The 18,800-nt window shown below is 34.3% G+C and overlaps 1 protein-coding gene across 7 annotated transcripts in view; it reads right to left on the reverse strand.

Annotated features, from left to right (window-relative positions):
• The window catches only part of PCDH7 (protocadherin 7), a 447,041-nt gene that overhangs the window by 202,810 nt on the left and 225,431 nt on the right, over nucleotides 1-18,800 (reverse strand). For 3 of the 7 annotated variants that reach the window (XM_043438893.1, XM_043438891.1, XM_043438892.1), the window contains exon 4: nucleotides 237-332. The exons of the other annotated variants lie outside the window; for them this stretch is intronic. In XM_043438893.1, coding sequence (XP_043294828.1) covers nucleotides 244-332 — 89 coding nt within the window. In that variant the 3' untranslated portion in view covers nucleotides 237-243. The remainder of the gene's footprint in view (nucleotides 1-236; nucleotides 333-18,800) is intronic. 7 annotated transcript variants of the gene reach the window in all.

Here is an 18,800-nt window from a genome sequence, read left to right on the forward strand (position 1 = left end):
TGATACAGGTTGTTTTTCTGTAATCCTTTACATTTAAAAAAAAGCATCTACAACTGTGCAGGGAATTCTGAAATAGCATGCTGAAATAGCTAAAGATTTACTCAAGTTGTGTAATTCTCCTCTATCAGTAGGCTCTATGTAGTGGGTGCATGAGTTTTCTCGACATAAAAGAGATAGACTATTAACAGAGAATGCAGAAGGGGGGCAGCTGCACTGCTTCATGAGGACCACCATACCTGTTGGTTAATGGAGAGGCCTTAACAGCACTCTTCTTCCATGCGTCTTGCCATGAGGAAAGGGGAGGAAGGGAAAGGTAGTGATGGCAGCAACACCTGGGGAAGGGAGATGGGGAAATATGTAAAGGGAAAATCAGCAGCCTCTACACCACGGTGTCCATCCATTGCCTTGCCAATGAAACAACTTCCGAAAACCCTGAGCTTGTTTCTTTCTTTTTTAAAAAATCTAGATAAATGTCAAAGATAATTTAAACAAATTTGGTATTTTGAATGGCGTTAATCTCATCACTCTCCAATTATCAACTATCCTCTTCTGAGTCTGGGACATGGGGGCTGCTACATGTAATGAGCTACCATCTTATTCTCACTTTTTGACTAGACAGGGTAGCTTAAGGCAGGACTAGGCAGGACTTTGATATGTGGGTATAGTGTTTTGTTTTGTTTTGCTTCTTTTTTGTTTTTCTTTTCTACAACAGATTTGAGGAAAAAACTGCAGGATAAATAGTACCAAATGGGTATGTTATTTTCCCCCAACACACAGTAGGATTATTACCATTTACTTGTTCTGCCTCCATCTAATTGCCATACATCTAAATGCTCACAACACATCTTCCTTATTATATTCTCCTAAGGGTGTGTAGTTTTTATATCAAAACAACTTCAACTTGTTATTTTAACAAAAAAGAATTAGATTTAGTAGAATCCCTATATACTGCAAGAGACCAAACTAGTAAAAGTTGTAAAAAGGTTTATGTTTTAATTTTATTTTTGTAGACATGGTTTAATCTGAACTATATGTAATTTTTTAAAGCAAATAGAGTTATATGAAAAGAAGTACAATGAAAAACTTTCATAAAACATTGATGATAATACTAAACTCTTTGAATTTTAGTAGTGATCAACTGGTTTAATGAATCAATATAAAAGACAATACCACCTGAAAAACACATACTGCTACATATTTTGCTCTTGATATTTGTTTTCAGAGAAATCTTTGCCTTTGTATGTTTATATTGAAATATAAATTTCATATGAGAAATGACATTTTACAAGATTTAGGGAAGCTTTTATACATCCTGGAGATAAGCTTATTAAAAATATGTATATTTTTGAAGAAAAGAAGAGGTCATCCACTTGGGGTTATTAGTAATGGAGATGTTTATGCATGTGTAGAGGCAGGGAGTGTACGGGAAATTTCTGTACCATCCTCTCAGTGTTTTTGTGAACCTAAACTGTTTTTAAAAAAGCCTTAAGCATTGTAATGTAAAAGATAGGATAGAATTAATTTTGGGGGTTAAAAAAAAATGGTTTTGACTCCTCACACCCATACATTTTTTAGTGTAATATCTACAGAAGGGCTGGGATATTCTTGAGTTTTTCTCTAAAGACAGGGATTTATGTGAATACCTTTGCATTCTTGCTTCTGAATGTGATTCTGACCATTAATCTAAATGTTTAGGAGAGCAGCTATCACAAAGATCTTTGAGGTTTGCAGCATGATAATCCTTTTGGTCTTGCCTTAATCCTATTTAGACAGGATGTCTCAAAACTTTCCAGTTACTCAGCTCTTTTGGTCTCTGACACACTGCTTACTATTAGGCATCATCTCTGTTTAAAATACATATCCATCTAATACTTAGTATTAGTCAGCCTTGAATTGAGAAATTTGGAAACTAATTGGTTATCAGATAGATTGGCATCAAAGAATTCTGAAGGCACATTCATTATCTAAGCCTGTTGAATTAAATAAACTCAAAGTAGTAAACTTAAATTTATTTTGATATGATTGAACATAATTTTTTATAGCTTTGCTTTTTTCTTATAATTTTAATTTTGTATTTAATTTTAAAAATATTAATTGCCATCACACATATTTTAAAATTTAAGCTCCCCTCCAAAATTAAAAGCCACATATTCCAGTAATATCAAAGTAACAAAGTTATAATTAATTATTCCTACATTTAAATATTCCTGTTTGATTATTTGGGGATCAGCTTTTTATCTTTGGAAGAATCAAGTGTGTGAATCTTCCAAGGCAGAATATAAAAGGGGCTCACATGTTCTTAATTTATGGCAAAAAACTTGAGTCTAGCATGAAACACAGCAGTTTTTGTACATGAATCCCTAATACCATAGGATTTTATATACACTAAGTTCTTCCTTTGATCTTAGGAAGGGTAGATTATCATGAGGTAATGTATTTGGAAATTTGCACCACACTGTGAAAGATACAAAAATAACCAAAGGTGTACTTATGAGAAACTTTGGAAAATAAATATACACACACAAAACAGATGAACGCTCACAGTACAACTTATCAAGGTGTAACAAGTAATATAAAATGATTTTATAAATATCTGAGTTTATAAATAACTAAAACAACCTAGAATGGTAATCAAAAAGATTAAACAGAAATTTTTGAGTCATAAATTCATAGAGTGGAGAACAGAGCTTCATGGATTAAGGGAAATAAAAATGAAAGCTATTTTTTTCCTATTTAAGAGGTAGGAGCCAGGATAACAAAATCATCCCTGGTACTAACGGGGTATTCCTTAGGAATATGCTTATCAGCCATCTTATGAGCTAGATTTTTACCTGGCTAGAAAAGGGAAAATATACAATATGATGCATGAAAATTAAAAGTAGATAGAAAAATGATTTATGATCTTAATGAGTAGAATTGCCAATCGAGAATTTGTAAAGAGATTTTCCAAAAGGACAGGAATTTGGTCATGTAGATAAAACGAGAATATCACAAAGAATGCTATGGTTCAGCTGTCTATGGTTCTGTTCTTAGAAAAATGTATGATAAAAGTAGAAATACCGATACTAACATATTGATACAGAGAACACAATGTCAAGCTGTAGGGCCCAAGAATAAGGCACAAGACTTGCTTCACATCCTCAAAAAAATATAACCATTACGTGGGGAACAAAAATAAGGTCAAATTTCTCAGTGTTTGGAAGCTAAAAGCAAAGACATAAAGGGATGAACTTTGAGAAAGAGACACAGAGCTACTTCTTCAAGACTGTGTCGGATATGGAAAAAGGATAAAAGAAAGAAAACAGTTTGTAGAAAAGGGAACTGACAGAGCCTAATGTAACGTGGTGAGAAGAAGGTTGGTTAGTGTTGGCAAGTCAGAAGTCAGTCAAACCAGGCAGGTTATATGGTGGGACCATATAATATGGTTGGGAACCAACACACCTTGATAAGTAGAAGAGACACATCAAACAACATATAAAGTGAGAGCTTAATTAGGCAATGAGACTGCTGTTCTCTGCTTGATGACCTTAAACCTTCATCAAAACATTGCTTGTCTGGTACAAGGATATATGAGAAAAAGCCATTACCATACAGTGTAAACATTCCTGGTAACAGTATTGTTATCCTTATCCCATTTGTGAGGTCTATCTTAAAAATACATTTTCTCTAAGAGTTAGAAAATTGATATTTTAGCTCCAGTTCTGACCCTAAAATTTCCCCTGAGTCTCATATTCATGCGTGCTAAGTCACTTCCATCCTGTCCGATTCTTTGGGACCCCATGAACTGTAGCCTGAACAGAAACAGTCTACCATATTCCAATGAACAGTGCAATTTTCCCTCATTCTCCTTCTTGCTAAGAGTGACTGGATAGTTATCAAAAGGAAATTTTATTCATCTTAATGCTGGGTGTGTCTGCGCTTCCCCCAAGGCTCAGTGGTAAAGAATCTGTCAGTAATGCGGGAGATGTAGGTTTGATCGCTAGGTCCAGAAGATCCCCTGAAGAAGGAAATGGCAACCCACTCCAGTATTCTTTCCTGGGGAATCCCATGGACAGAGGAGCCTGGCAGGCTACAGTCCATGAAGTTGTAAAAGAGTAGGATATGATTTAGCAACTAACAACAATGGTGTTTCTAGGCAGGGCTGGAGCATGAAGTGGTCAGGTTGATTGTTGCTGCTAGCTTCTGCAGGGTGGAGTTAGTTGGTACCCTGGTATATTTTTAAAATTTCTTAACTCATTAAAAACATAATTTTTTTGGTCTTTTTTTCTCTTTAACTGAAAATGTTCATTATTTTTATTTAATGAAATAAATTAAACACTATACAGTACATCCTAACAATAAATTTTCATGATGACAATTAGATTATTGCCATACAGATCTCTACCTGTAATCCATTTTTCTGACAGTTTCACTAAAATTTCAAGATTTTGTTGAACTGAAAACATTTTATAAATCTTCCAGCAAATCTATAATATTCTACTTTATTATTTTCAAATTCCTAATGTTTTACCAATCTGCTTGGAAGTTCTTGGTTTATAGCTATAATAGCATAACCCACTATGTCCTTCATACAAACTAACAAATCAGCTACCCTAGTATCTAAGATATCAATAATATTCACTTAGAATTTTAATTAATATATGATTCATTCAATATAATTAATATTCTAAATTTAGTTTTCCCTACAAAATATATTTTAATGAGGATTTTGCTCTTTTTTTTTCTTGACACAGAATTGTTTGAGTAAATTTATATAACTATGGAAATCTTAAATTCTCACATATAACATTTTTAGTCTCTGCAACTAAAAGTTGTCATATCAATTTGATTATTTAGGTTTGTTCATCAAATACTTAAAGAGTGTTCAATTTGTGCTGCTTTAATCAGTAGTACTTAAACATTTGGAGTTCAGGACTCCTCTAGCCTCTTAAAAACTGTAAATGACCCAAAAGTGCTTTTGTTTTTATGTGAGATACATCATTGGTAGTCAGTATATTCAAAAATAAAATTGACATTTTAAAAATTAATCATAAGTGCATGTGAAAATAGTCATAATAAAGTCATTTCTTTTCAAAATAAAATATTTTTATGAAAAGTGATTACCATACTCTATAAAACCAAAAATAAGCCAGAGGAGTGACATTATGATATGTTCTAATATAGATTGTGATAGGAAAAGAGCCAAAGCTGGATAAGGTCAGTTTGGGCTTCACAGAATAGGTGATACTTGAAGTAAACTTTAAAGAAAGACTTGACTGGATGGATGGAAACATTGGTGAAAGAGGTTAAGACCATTCTGGTGAAAGAAGGGCATGGCTAAACAGAGCATGTTGTAATAGAAAGAACATGGATTTTGTTTGTTTGTTTGTTTGTTTGTTTGTTTGACAAAGTTTCCTCAAACTCCATTTCAGCTATTTTAGCGATATGGCTTTGAGTAAATCACCTAAGGTCTGTGAGCCTCTCTTTGCTCTCTTATGAACCTACAGATTAAGAATGTCATGAGAATTGAGATGAAAAATGAAAATATTTTCACATGTGGCAGTTAATTGGAACTCAGTAATATAATGTAGTTTGTTGCATATTTAAGGACAGTGGTTATCATGCTGAGAGCATAAAATACTATGAGATGTGGCGGGGAGAATGGAAACTATAAACAAGAGTGAAAAGGACAGCAGAAAAGAAGAGCTGGTTGTGGAGGTTAAAGGTGGATATGAGTGACTTAAAAAAGACAGAAACACAGTAATATGAAATGAACTACCTTGGAAACTCCAATGAGAATCACTTCTCACACAGGCCTTAGCAAACCCATAGAAAATTTCAATTTCCACTTAATGCCCTCCTATCCTTTCCCAGGAATACATACAAATGAACAAACTCGAGTTTTAGAAAAATGAATTACTCCAGTATCATTGTAAATATGGAATGAATATGTAAAAAATAAAATGGATGATAAAAAACTTAAGACAAATTTAACCAACCACTTTGCCACTTACAGAGGTTTAGTTGACCTGAATCGTCCATGTCTCTATGAAATTAGATTTCAATTAATCTTAGCAATGAATGAATGAGTGAATATATAAATAAAAGTATATTTAAAGCCATATGAATAATGTATTAAGAATCTGAACTCACAACTGTGATGTTCTCAACTTGGAACTGAAAATTAGGAGACTCATAAAGTCCGCGAATTGATTTCAACTTTTCTAGAAAACACTTTTATTAAGAGTGTGGTACATAGATAATGTTATGACTTTTCCCCATGCTGGTATGTACCATCCAGACGCTATCTTTGATCTTCAAGACTACATTGATAGAATGTTAAAAACTATTTCCCAACAACAAAATATTTTCTGCTGATTCACCTTAGTTCTGACAATTATGGCACAGAAGAAAAAAATATACTTAGTAGAGAAGCACAGTTTTAAAATGTAAAATAAACTCTTCATCAAGGTCCAGGTTTAGAATTTTATAAAACACAATCAATATCCTGGCTCATTGTACAGGCACCGGCTGTAGTAATATGCCAATGACAGGTAAGAACAATGTGAGTTTTAGATGAGAACATTTGCAATAATCTATAAAGAGTTTAGAACAAGACCTATTCCTTCTTTTTACAAAGTATCTTTTACATTAACCCATCATTTTGTCTGATTTCTTCACTACCACAATTAAACCCAGCCTAACTTATCCGAAGAGAGAGTAAAGAAAATAAAGCATTAAAGCCAAGGTAATAATGGTAAAAATCAAGAGAGTTCCAGAAAAACATGTATTTCTGCTTTACTGACTATGCCAAAGCCTTTGACTGTATGGATCACAATGAACTGTGGAAAATTATTCAAGAGATGGGAATACCAGACCACCTGACCTGCCTCTTGAGAAACCTATATGCAGGTCAGGAAGTAACAGTTAGAACTGGTCATGGAACAACAGACTGGTTCCAAATAGGAAAAGGAGTACGTCAAGGCTGTATATTGTCACCCTGTTTATTTAACTTATATGCAGAGTACATCATGAGAAATGCTGGACTGGAAGAAGCACAAGCTGGAATCAAGATTGCCGGGAGAAATATCAATAACCTCAGTCATGCAGATGACACCACCCTTATGGCAGAAAGGAACTAAATAAAGAGGAACTAAAAAGCCTCTTGATGAAAGTGAGAGAGGAGAGTGAAAAAGTTGGCTTAAAGCTCAACATTCAGAAAACTAAGATCATGGCATCTGGTCCCATCACCTCATGGGAAATAGATGGAGAAACAGTGGAAACAGTATTAGACTTTATTTTGGGGGGCTCCAAAATCACTGCAGATGATGATTGCAGCCATGAAATTAAAAGACGCTTACTCCTTGGAAGAAAAGTTATGACCGACCTAGATAGCATATTAAGAAGCAGAGACATTACTTTGCCAACAAAGGTCCATCTGGTCAAGGCTATAATTCTTCCAGTTGTCATGTATGGATGTGAGAGTTGGACTGTGAAGAAAGCTGAGCACCAAAGAATTGATGCTTTTGAACTGTGGTGTTGGAGAAGACTCTTGAGAGTCCCTTGGACTGCAAGGAGATCCAACCAGTCCATCCTAAAGGAGATCAGTCCTGGGTGTTCATTGGAAGGACTGATGCTGAAGCTGAAACTCCAATACTTTGGCCACCTGATGTGAAGAGCTGACTCATTGGAAAAGACCCTGATGGATGGGAGGGATTGGGGGCAGGAGGAGAAGGGGATGACAGAGGATAAGATGGCTGGATGGCGTCACCGACTCGATGGACGTGAGTTTGAATAAACTCCGGGAGCTGGTGATAGACAGGGAGGCCTGGCATGCTGCGGTTCATGGGGTCACAAACAGTCGGACACGACTGAGTGACTGAACTAACTAACTAATAATGGTAATTATGGTTGGACTTTGGACCCAGAGAATATTAATTTATTCTTTAATTCATTCAGCAAACATTTAGTCTATGTCAGGCACTGCCTTAGTAGCCTGAGATAAAAAGAGAATAAAAACATGATCTCAATCCTCTGGTAGCACAAGTAGGTAGGATATTTTATAAATAAGTAAATACAACATTTTATTCCACTCAGTGCACATACAAATAATTCTAAAAATTATTTTCAGGAGGATTTTGTTGTAAAAAACATATACTGTAAAAATGAGACCAAGCTCTTCACTTTATAACTTTTCACATTCTGACTTTGTAAATATGGATAGTAAAGCTCTATGTCCAAAAAGATAGGTGTCTAACTCCATGTAAGTAAGCACTCATCATCCAGGACTTACAAATGACTGTACTAATGGCTGAAATTAAATATACATGATAAATTTTTACCTTCATTTTCAGATCTCATGTGCATGTATGTGAAGGTAGGACATAAGCATAATCAACTGATGGTGATAACTTTGGTATAAAATATCCCTGACAAAATATCCCTATTTAACCATTCTCCCCTATAGCACTATTTGCATACAGTTTCTTCATTGAAATTTCTCTTTTCTTTACATTTTTTTTCACTACCTCCCCTCTCTTGGTATCAACTACTATATTCTAACTTTGTCAAGTCAAACAACAGTTGTCAATTCTGTGTGAATTTAGCCATATAAATGTAGTTACCTACTCACAATTGAGAACCTTTTTTTTTCTTGATCAAGAATGCTTTAGTCTTGAATAAGTTTAGCAGAGGCTACGCTAAGTCATTGTGAGTTTACCTAAATGAAAATGAAAACAAAATGGATGATTTCCTTTGTAAAGTTGAAATAACTCCATTCTGCACTGTTATTTATAATTTTAAACCTCAAGGAATGATTATTCATAGATCTGTGGAATGGAAGGAAAGTAAAACAGTCTGTTCACTCTATCCTTCATTTGGAATACTTTGCCCACTGTGCAGTTAATGTATTTTAATTTATTTTTAAAACACAAGTTGTTCTTTGACTATAAAACATCTCAGATGCTTAGTAAAACTTTTTCTGTGTATTATTTTCTTCTCAGCATACTTGTGTACAACCTGAGAGGCAGGCAACACGTTCTAAGCTGGAATTCAGTGAATACATGAGAACACCTTTTTTCAATACTGTCATTTAAATTACATGAACTTAAATGCCAACTTTGGGCAATGCTATTCCCTCGAAGCATATATATTATTTCATTATGGATGTATTAATTCATAATATTTTATTTCAAGCCTATAAAATATGGTATCTTCTTGAGAAATCTGACAGCTGATAAAACTGCATTAGAATGGTGCATGTGCACATGTTTTTGCATTTCCACTAAGTTGCTGATTTCTTATTTGAGTCAGCTGTCTGAATTAGTTGCACAGCATTAAATTTAATAAACAGCATATGGACCTGATAATGTATGAGAAGAACCTGTTCTTTCTCTCCCCTGCCACATATATGCTCTTTTATCTTTCAATTAAGTGATACATTTTCTGGCTAAGTTTATTTTAAGAGTATTGTGTAAAAAGAAACCAAATCTTTGAAATCTTTGTCTTAGTGTACTTCTCTAGATGTACATAATACACAAAATATGTCACATACTTTTCCATTTATAGAAATAAAATCTTTAAAATTTTTATATTGTATGCTTAAATTTCTCGTCTTTAAAATATTCAATTAATAGAAGTTCATTATAAGAAGAAAGTGAAATCACCATTTTTTAAGTTAAAGTTTTACTGACAAAATACACTGAATTTCTCAATAGAGTTTCAGTCAAAAGCAGTTCAGAAAGTACGATGATAACAGTTTTCTGAAAGTTCAAGACAAAAGAAATATCTACTTTTTAAAATATGGACCAAAACTACTAAGTTTAATTCCTGGGAGATGAAGAAAGAGTTTGAACATATTTTAATATGCTAAATGCAGATTCAGAGAACTGGTTATAATCCTGAGTCCCTCTTGCCTGCTCACCAGAATTCTTCATTCTGGGGTAAACACTTACCTCAAACTCTAGGCATGTGCTATCAACCCTGATCTGATTTTCCTCTAACACAAACTCAATTAAACTTCCTACTCTTAAAGGACCTTTCCATTTCTTGTCAGTAAAAGAAACAGGTAAGGAAATACATTGAGAGTAGACGGGTACATAGAAAGCTATATCCTGTGTAAGAGCAATAAGATACTATGTATTCTAAATTTTCCTACATCAAATGTAGATTTGCAAAGCCAGGCCATGTATGATTACAAATGCTGAAAGCAAACCTTTATAGTGGTTCATTCTTTTGAGACTTCAAATTATAACACCATCCCTTTTTTACAAGGCATTACTAGAATATTCCCCAATGTGTATATTAGATTCCTTTATAGAGACAGTCATGTTCCTACAAGCCATAAATTTAATAAATCACCAGATATATAACTTTCATTCTCACATTTACATTACCAAGTACTTTATGGAGCAATTTTCTTAGTCATAGCAGTGAGACTGTTCAGTGATATAAATAAATAAATACTATTTCAGCAAAAACCCTTAACTCTAAAGGAATGGAATCTCACAAGAATACAATTCACTAGTAAAGAGAATTCAGTTATCAGTAGGGTTTGTCTTGGATTGCCTCTATGAAGGTCTATTATGAGTAGTGTCAGAAGGACTTTATTATAGCAAGCACTGAAGAAGCCAAGGACAGAGTTATGGCTGGGTTCCAGCGAAGAGAGAAAGAGCTTGAAAAGCCTAATATACCACAATACTGAAATTGTTATTATAAATAACTGGTACATTTACATCGGATTATCATATATTTTCAACAGAAATGTCAAATGCCAACTCTGTCAGTATCTATCTCTGGGCGCAGAGCTTCTTGTTGAGACCTGTTGTGCACTAGCAGAGTCAGGCCTAAGTGCTCCCAAAGGATTTTTATGTTTATATTATAAAACAAAATTCCTTGTAAGGAAAATTAGACTTTAAGGTGTAAAAAATATTTTGAAGTGATGAAATATTTGACTGGTCCAATGAAATTACTTTAAAGCGATATTTTAAAATACTCTAAAATACTTTAATACAGCTCTTTTAACTTAACCAGCACAATTCCCTAAGCGTATATTATAAAAACACAAGTATACATCTTATTCTTGGTGGGGGAATGGGGTAATTGGGGGGCAGTGGGAAGCAGTAGAAGATATTAGAAAACAACAGCCTTAAGTTAAACTTATAGTCTTTTGTTGGTTTTTACCTAAAGGATTATATTGAATTCAAAATTCTCATGTTAAATAATCAGAGAAAATATTCCAAATTGTAAAGGCACTTGTTCTACATGTTTTCTATTTGCAATTTAATAAACTTACTTCAATACAGGAGTATTGCTTATTTTTATAATCAAAGTCTTATATGGTAGGAGGCTGTCAAATTTGCAAATGATGAAACTATTGACTTTAATAGAACAGTTCCAAAATAGAGTCTTTCTGGAGGCATAGTTTATTATTCAAATTATTTCCAAGAAGTGCTTTAGGCTTCTTAGCCCAGCCCATCAAGGATGGTGCGTCATGCATGTGTGTGTGTGTGTGAGCGCATCTGTTTCCTTGGTGAGCAATGCTGAGTCTTCTTAAAATTTGCTCATAAATTTCAGAATGAGTTTCCAAAAATTACAGTAACTAAGTCAAATTCTCCACATGTTGTGCCACCAAATAAAATATCTGTCCTCAAAATTGTTTAGGAAGGCATATCAGGTATACAAGTAGATAGTTCATAAAGTCCAATCAATAAGGACACTAGCTAAATGAAGTGCAAAAAATATTATAATGGATCCTTTTACTCTTTGGAATCAATGGCAATAACCTTTGTTTAGAAAGAATGTGTGTCTGAACAATAACATGTACCAATATTTCTCAAGCTGCTAAAACGAAAAGATCTCAGAGGCAGGCATCTCTCCATTTAGCTATATTACATTTTCTGTTCTTTTCTTCCCTATTTAGGCAGGAGAACTGCCTTAACCACTTCAGAAATGCCCTACCTTCATCCCAGGAAAGGAAATGAAGGCCTTAGCACTGATGCTAAAATATATATATAATAGATACAAATGAGCAGCAAGCACAGATGGGGGCTTTCAGTTACTTTATGACTAGGTCAATTATTAGCAAACTAATCATGCCAGATTCTCAGTGAAAACATATTATCTTCACTTAATCCCACACTGAAATATGCATTATCTTTTCTGCATGTTCCTAAATACATGAAGTGATTCTATATGTCAAATAAAAAAGCAATATTCTTTTTCAATATGAAAATAAAATTACAACAGCTTAAATGCTAGCACCAATTGTGTTATCAACCTATGTTTGTAAGGCATGTTTTCTAAATACTGAAAAAAAATTAATAAACTATACTACTGGAGAAAAAGGGACTTGAAAAATCTTTTGTACAGATGACATATATGTCCTATTACTTATTTATGACAGTGGTTTTGAAATTATTTTTCAATTTATTTTAATTTGCTACTGTATCTAAGGAAGCTTCTTATTCTTAAGTACCTTTGAGCAAATTCAATCATTTAGATCAGCTGATAGGCATAATCAAAATAAATATCCCTAGAGAGGCAGGGATTTAAGTTGCAGTTAAAGTGTGCCCCAGTCCTGAAATAGCTATTTTCTAATTCAATTATGTACTATAAAAATTCTATTATTTAACAGAGTCTGCTGCTGCTGCTGCTGCCAAGTCGCTTCAGTCGTGTCCGATTCTGTGCGACCCCATAGACGGCAGCCCACCAGGCTCCGCCGTCCCTGGGATTCTCCAGGCAAGAACACTGGAGTGGGTTGCCACTTCCTTCTCCAATGCATGAAAGTGAAAAGTGAAAGTGAAGTCACTCAGTCATGTCCAACTCTTTGAGACACCATGGACTGTAGCCTACCAGGCTCCTCCTTCTATGGGATTTTCCAGGCAAGAATACTGGAGTGGGTTGCCATTGCCTTCTCCATTAACACAGTCTAGTAGTTCTGAATGTAGTGATATAGGTATATAAGTGTTTATCCTATACTTACCCTACAAAGAAGAATATTTGAAAGAAAATTTCTCTAAGAGTTTACAAATTTAGCTTGCTTTTTGCTTATTTTGAAAATTCCAACATTACTGAGACAACATTAAAGTATTAAATAAACTTTAAGTATCTTTTTAATGCTTGCTTTATTGAATGGTGTGCATAATTAAAAAGTTAATTGCTCTGTTCCCACAATCTTAGGGAGTCAAGGGACCAACTCCAGAAGCAGGCTTTTAGTGTTGTACTTTCTTATACACACGCATTACTCTACTCAGGGAATTACCTTCCCTACCTAGGCAGAAGGATCCAATGAAGACAAGTGTGTGTGTGTGTGTATAGAATGAACTACCAACGAAATATAGGCATAAAGAATATAACTCTCTAGTTTACTCAGTGAGTAAAGCACCTGGTATTAATTCTCACCCTATTTTGGACAGACTGTATTTCTTTAAGTAACTCATTATATTGAATCTATTATCTTAGTATTTTGAAGGGAAAAATGTATTAACATCTTAATTTTTGTGATATGAACATGATTATTTCACTTATGATCCTAGGTATCAACATTTATGCCAAGCCACAATGTAGAGTAGTTCTTGAAAATGGCATATAATACTACTTTTATGCCCTGTGATTACATAATTACAAAAGTACAGTTTTTTATAATGCATGTAAATACAAAGGGGAAACCCCTTAATGTCCCTGAAAAGTAGGTAGTGCATGAATGAATTACTGGTTGCTTCAGATGAGACAAGATCAGTGATTTGGTCAAAACTGCATAATACAGTAATGCTTATATCATATATGTATCAAATGAAACCTAAATTTTTCCTTCTTAAATATGTTTTAAAATAGAAATAATTCTAATGGCTACAAAAGGTTTTCCTGAGCTTTGAATGTAGTAATATAAATATAGTCTTTGGGGCTAATAGTAACAAAGCAAGAATAATAAATGATAAGTTACTATATATATTAAACACCTAGTATTATCAGGTATTAACCATAATTTTAGATCTCAGTTACATCATTTATAAAATGCATATATTACCTTCCTCAGGGTAATTCTATGGAGCAAATGAATATGGAGAACCCTCAGGTCATCACTGCTGCTGCTGCTGCTAAGTCACTTCAGTCGTGTCCGACTCTGTGCGACCCCATAGACGGCAGCCCACCAGGCTCCCCAGGGACGGCGGAGCCTGGTGGGCTGCTGTCTACTGCAAAAGCATTCATTTATTATTTCAATTTTTCCTCACCCTTATTTATTTTTAGATACTTGATAAAGATATGAGTTCATCATTCTTTTTGATGGATAGATTGTCCTCTTTACACTATATTTGCTCTTTTCTGGTGCTTCTCTCTTTGTGTGTGTAAGTGTGACAGGGAGCGAATGAATCTATAATTCATTTGTCTCTGACATTAGACATACTTTGTGATGACTTGGCCCCGTTAAAGTCCCTTCAGCCCTTTGTGTTTGAGCTGTATTGTAACTGGGGTGTTTCATACTGTGATCTGAAAATTATCTCCAAATACCCATAAAAGTTGATTTCTACATTTATAAATGTATTTGGTTTAATTAGCAGTTTAAAATGAGATGTGGATGAGTGTTATGAATTGCTACCTAATTGGCAGAGTCTATCTACATTCTGTGACCGGCAATCATTTTTACAAGGCTTTTCTCACTGCCATGAATTTTTGAGAATTGACTGTAATCTCAGTCTTTTAGGAACCACTTTGCTACTGGGCACTGAATGATTTTTAATAATTATTTGATGACTTCTCTGTGAGTTACTGGTTTCTGTTATTTACTTCTCCTTAACAGTAAATCCAGGAAAATATATGCAGGTCTCTTAAAGACAGAAGCCATATAGCCAAAGAAAATAAATGTGAAACTATTAATATGCTTTCTCTGTCTATGATTTTACAGAATTTTATTTGTTATAAACACTGGTATTTGTTCACAGTGGATAGAGAGACATGTGTTCCTAGCCTTGGAAACGAATAAGGAATTCAAGAGAGGCCAGGAAACTACTTGCCTTAATGGCAAAATACCGGTGAGGCCAGTGAACACTTTTGTAAGCAAGAAAACATCATGTATTTAATAAATATAAACACTGTGGATCTGATTTGATTTGGAGAAACAAGGACTATAGGACTAGAAATAAATTTTAAGGTATTTAAAAAAAAATCAACATAGTGAAGCAGTAATCTGATAGAATTTTTATTAAATGCTAACTGCCTAAACATATGTTTATGTATATCTGCACAATAACTCTTTAAGATAGGGCTATAATTATTATAATTGTTTCCATTTTATAAGGGAAGGAGATATTATATGAACTGATCTCGATTCCCTTCTTGAAAATGTGATGGAGGTTGAACTAGGACCTAGACTTCTGGCAACAATTCCTTGCAAATGTACCTATTGTACTGCATACCACAAGACAGCAGAATTAAGTTTAAAAAGGACATTTTAAAACTGAAAATTTATGGAACAGATGCTTCCAAAAAGCATCCCCCAAAGAATACAGAAACTTGATAGTCTGAAATGACTCAAATAATGCCATTTGGTAGAGAAAATGAATTACTTGATCCTCAAAAGTGTCACAGGTAAGGTATTAGAAGGGAGAACATGTGCATAGGATGGTGTGGTTGGGAGAGGCAAAGGAATAAGGTTATTAGAAGGATAAAATAAAGAAAAATATTAAAATCTCAGAGTCAGTCTCTGGGACAGTCCTCTAATCCTCCTTCAGAAATGAAATGACTGTCAGAGGAGCTCAGAACTTTTCATTAAGGTAAAGAAGAGTAATGCATTTTCCCTGCTATTTTCAAAAACTTAAAACATAAAGACCAGAGGCTAAGTAATCAAGTCAGAAGTCGTACTTTGTGCTCTGAAATAAAATGTGGCTACTTGAGAAAAACACACATGGGAACTGCTAAGCCCAGAGACAATTGATAGAACTAATTTAATAGCTACTTGATTCTGGGGACATAGATAATACTCAGACATGGGCTGCAAAGGAAAAACATATGGGTTTGATTTCACAAAAGAGGATAAAAACAGACTGGGGCTGAGATAGGCAAGAATTAGATTTTAGATCTTCATTATTCTAGGAAAAAGAGATGAACCAATGTTGTCCAGGAAACTAGAAGTGCCTCTTAAAATTGAATTCGTAAAGGCTGAGTACAACTGACCACACTGAATAAAGGGTAGTAAGCTTAAGAGGAAAAGGAAAAAACTCTGATAACACATGGTTCTATGTGAACATGTTGCTTTCTAATCACTTGCTCAAAGATATTGCATGATTAACATTGCCTTGACCAAAGTGCAGGGAAAGAATAAAGATTGCGCCCTAAATTCAATTTTCTCAAATACTCATATAATTGAAAATTGAGTTTATTTTAGGCAAGAATTATCTGAGAAATTGTGACTATATAAGTAATAATTTCAAAAATTACATATCAGTCTGTGAGATGTTTATGACACAGTTTGTTGAGAGTCAGGTATTACTTAAAGAGAACAGCAAGTAACTCTGCCCAGTATCCATCAATTTCATTGATGGATAATTAATTGAATGCTTAGATAATGCAACGATATCTTACAGAATGGACCAGAAGCAAGGAGGGAAGCAAAGTCTGGCCATTTAATCATGCCTATAGCTGATATTGAGAAAATCATTTGCATATTTTAAATAGAATTTTTCCCTAAGAAATAGCCCTAAAGAGAAGAGAAAACAAAAACAAACAAACAAAAAACAACAAAAACAACTACAAGTTAGAGGCACGGAATTGTAGTTAGTGCCTTATATTCTAAAAGAGCCCCTGAATCTAGGGCACCAAAGCAATTATTTTCTCAGGAGATCTCAGTCAACTGCAGACAGGTTACGACACACCTTATCCGCCTCATTGGGTCTGGACGCAAAAGTTCCTCTTCTGATTCCATCCTCGCCAGGCAATCTTTTAAGAGGTACACTGATTTTCCTTGGGTCACCTTAGAGATAAAGAATATTGTCTTGGAGACGAAGTGGGCCTTTCCAATTTCTTCAATGGGATATTTTCCTGTTCAAAATTTAATAAACTAATACACCAGTTTGACATTAAGATCTTGCAATAATGTTTGGAATTTGCCTTGGCTCTGTTCAATTCTGCACACTAGTAAAACCGAAACTTGGATCTAGAAAAAATCTTCCAGATGCCATGTAGAGACCACTCAGTCACCAGACAGGTCATCTTCTCTTGACACACACTACACTTTCATACTTTCTATTCAATGCTACAGGACAATGGGGAGCACATATGCCAGGCCCCCAAATGCACACTTCTAGAGGTTTTTGATGAGCTAAATAAACGTATGCATGATTAAATAGATGCTGAATTTTTATTGTGAAATTATTATGCAGCAATTACTTAGATGATCTTGGCATGGAAGACTAGTTTTATTAATGTAGTCCCTTTGTATAATTCCTACTAAGCAATGATAAACACAGAAAAAGGAGAATACATTTATGTGACATTGATAGTTGGCCTTTCTTAGACAAAAAACAACATCAAAAGTGACACCTGCCTAGCAAATCATTGTTAGCAAGTTTTCACACATAATACATTTGAAGGCTGTTCTTCCCTTGCATGATGTACTAGCTTCAGTAAGCATCTTTGACATGGAATTTCTGTGACTGGAACTGAACAGTCCTTTACTATACAATTTGATTTTATTCCTTGTGCAAATTCTATTTCATTATTTTCTGTTTTGAAGCTTATCTATTTGTGTAAGGCCACTAATAACCAATAGCAATATTGCAGTGTCAGGAATTCTATAATCACAAATAAAAATGTTTGATGGTGACTAAAAATGTTTGATATCGATTATTGGATCTCACCAAAAATGCAATTAGATATTATTTTAATTTCAAGCAAGTGAGATGGACAAATGGTGACCTAGTATAAAATAAAGCATAGAAGTTATATGAGAGGCCAAAATTCACTAAGAGTAATTATTATATCTCAAGGAAAGATAACAAAAGCTATCATTACAGAAATTTCAGACTCTGTTGTACTTTCGGAAAATTTTGTAGAAACAGCAACAAAAATTATGAGCATAGCATAAATTATAAGTTGGTTAGAAATTTATTAAGATTGATATAGAAGGATGCAACCATGCCCCTGTCTCTGACAAAGACTTTATAATGGACTTGCTGACCTGGGGAAATAATTGCCGAATGTGCTCTTACACGAAATCTCCTGGTCGTTGGCTTTCTCAGTTGTCTCACTTCTATTGAATCTCTATCAGCAACACTGGGCTCCAAGTCCATATAACAAAATTCAACAAAGGTTTTAAACATCTATGTGTAGGATTCTAGATGTACAACCCTAATTCTAAATTTCTCCTTAGTTTGCCATGCTTTGTTTGATTTTACTTATTTATTTTAAAGTATCCTCAGTCACCTTTACTGAAACTTATTTATCTATTATACTCTTATATTTCAGTCTTTTTTCAGATGCTGGGTATGATCTCTCTTATCTGGTGTCAGTTACTTGATGGTCACATCTGTTCCCCAAGTTTCATAATCATCAGGGTGCCAATTACTCTTAAAGTTGTATTTCTGCTATTGATTTCTACTCCCAAGTTTCTGGAGTACATTTTCAATAGGCTGCTAGATATCATTTGAATTTTTCAAAGGTACCTTAAATCCAACATGTCTTAATCAAGCTTGTCCTCCTGGAAAGGTGATATTTCTTCCATTTTTCCCAACTTGGGAAATAGAACCCCTGTTTTCCCACAATCTCAGGATATATCCTTGGTGTCACTTACTATTCCCTATAAGCTTACTCATATTGCCATTTATCAA

The sequence above is a fragment of the Cervus canadensis genome, chromosome 19, assembly GCF_019320065.1.
Source record: "Cervus canadensis isolate Bull #8, Minnesota chromosome 19, ASM1932006v1, whole genome shotgun sequence".
Taxonomy (NCBI): Eukaryota; Metazoa; Chordata; class Mammalia; order Artiodactyla; family Cervidae; genus Cervus; species Cervus canadensis.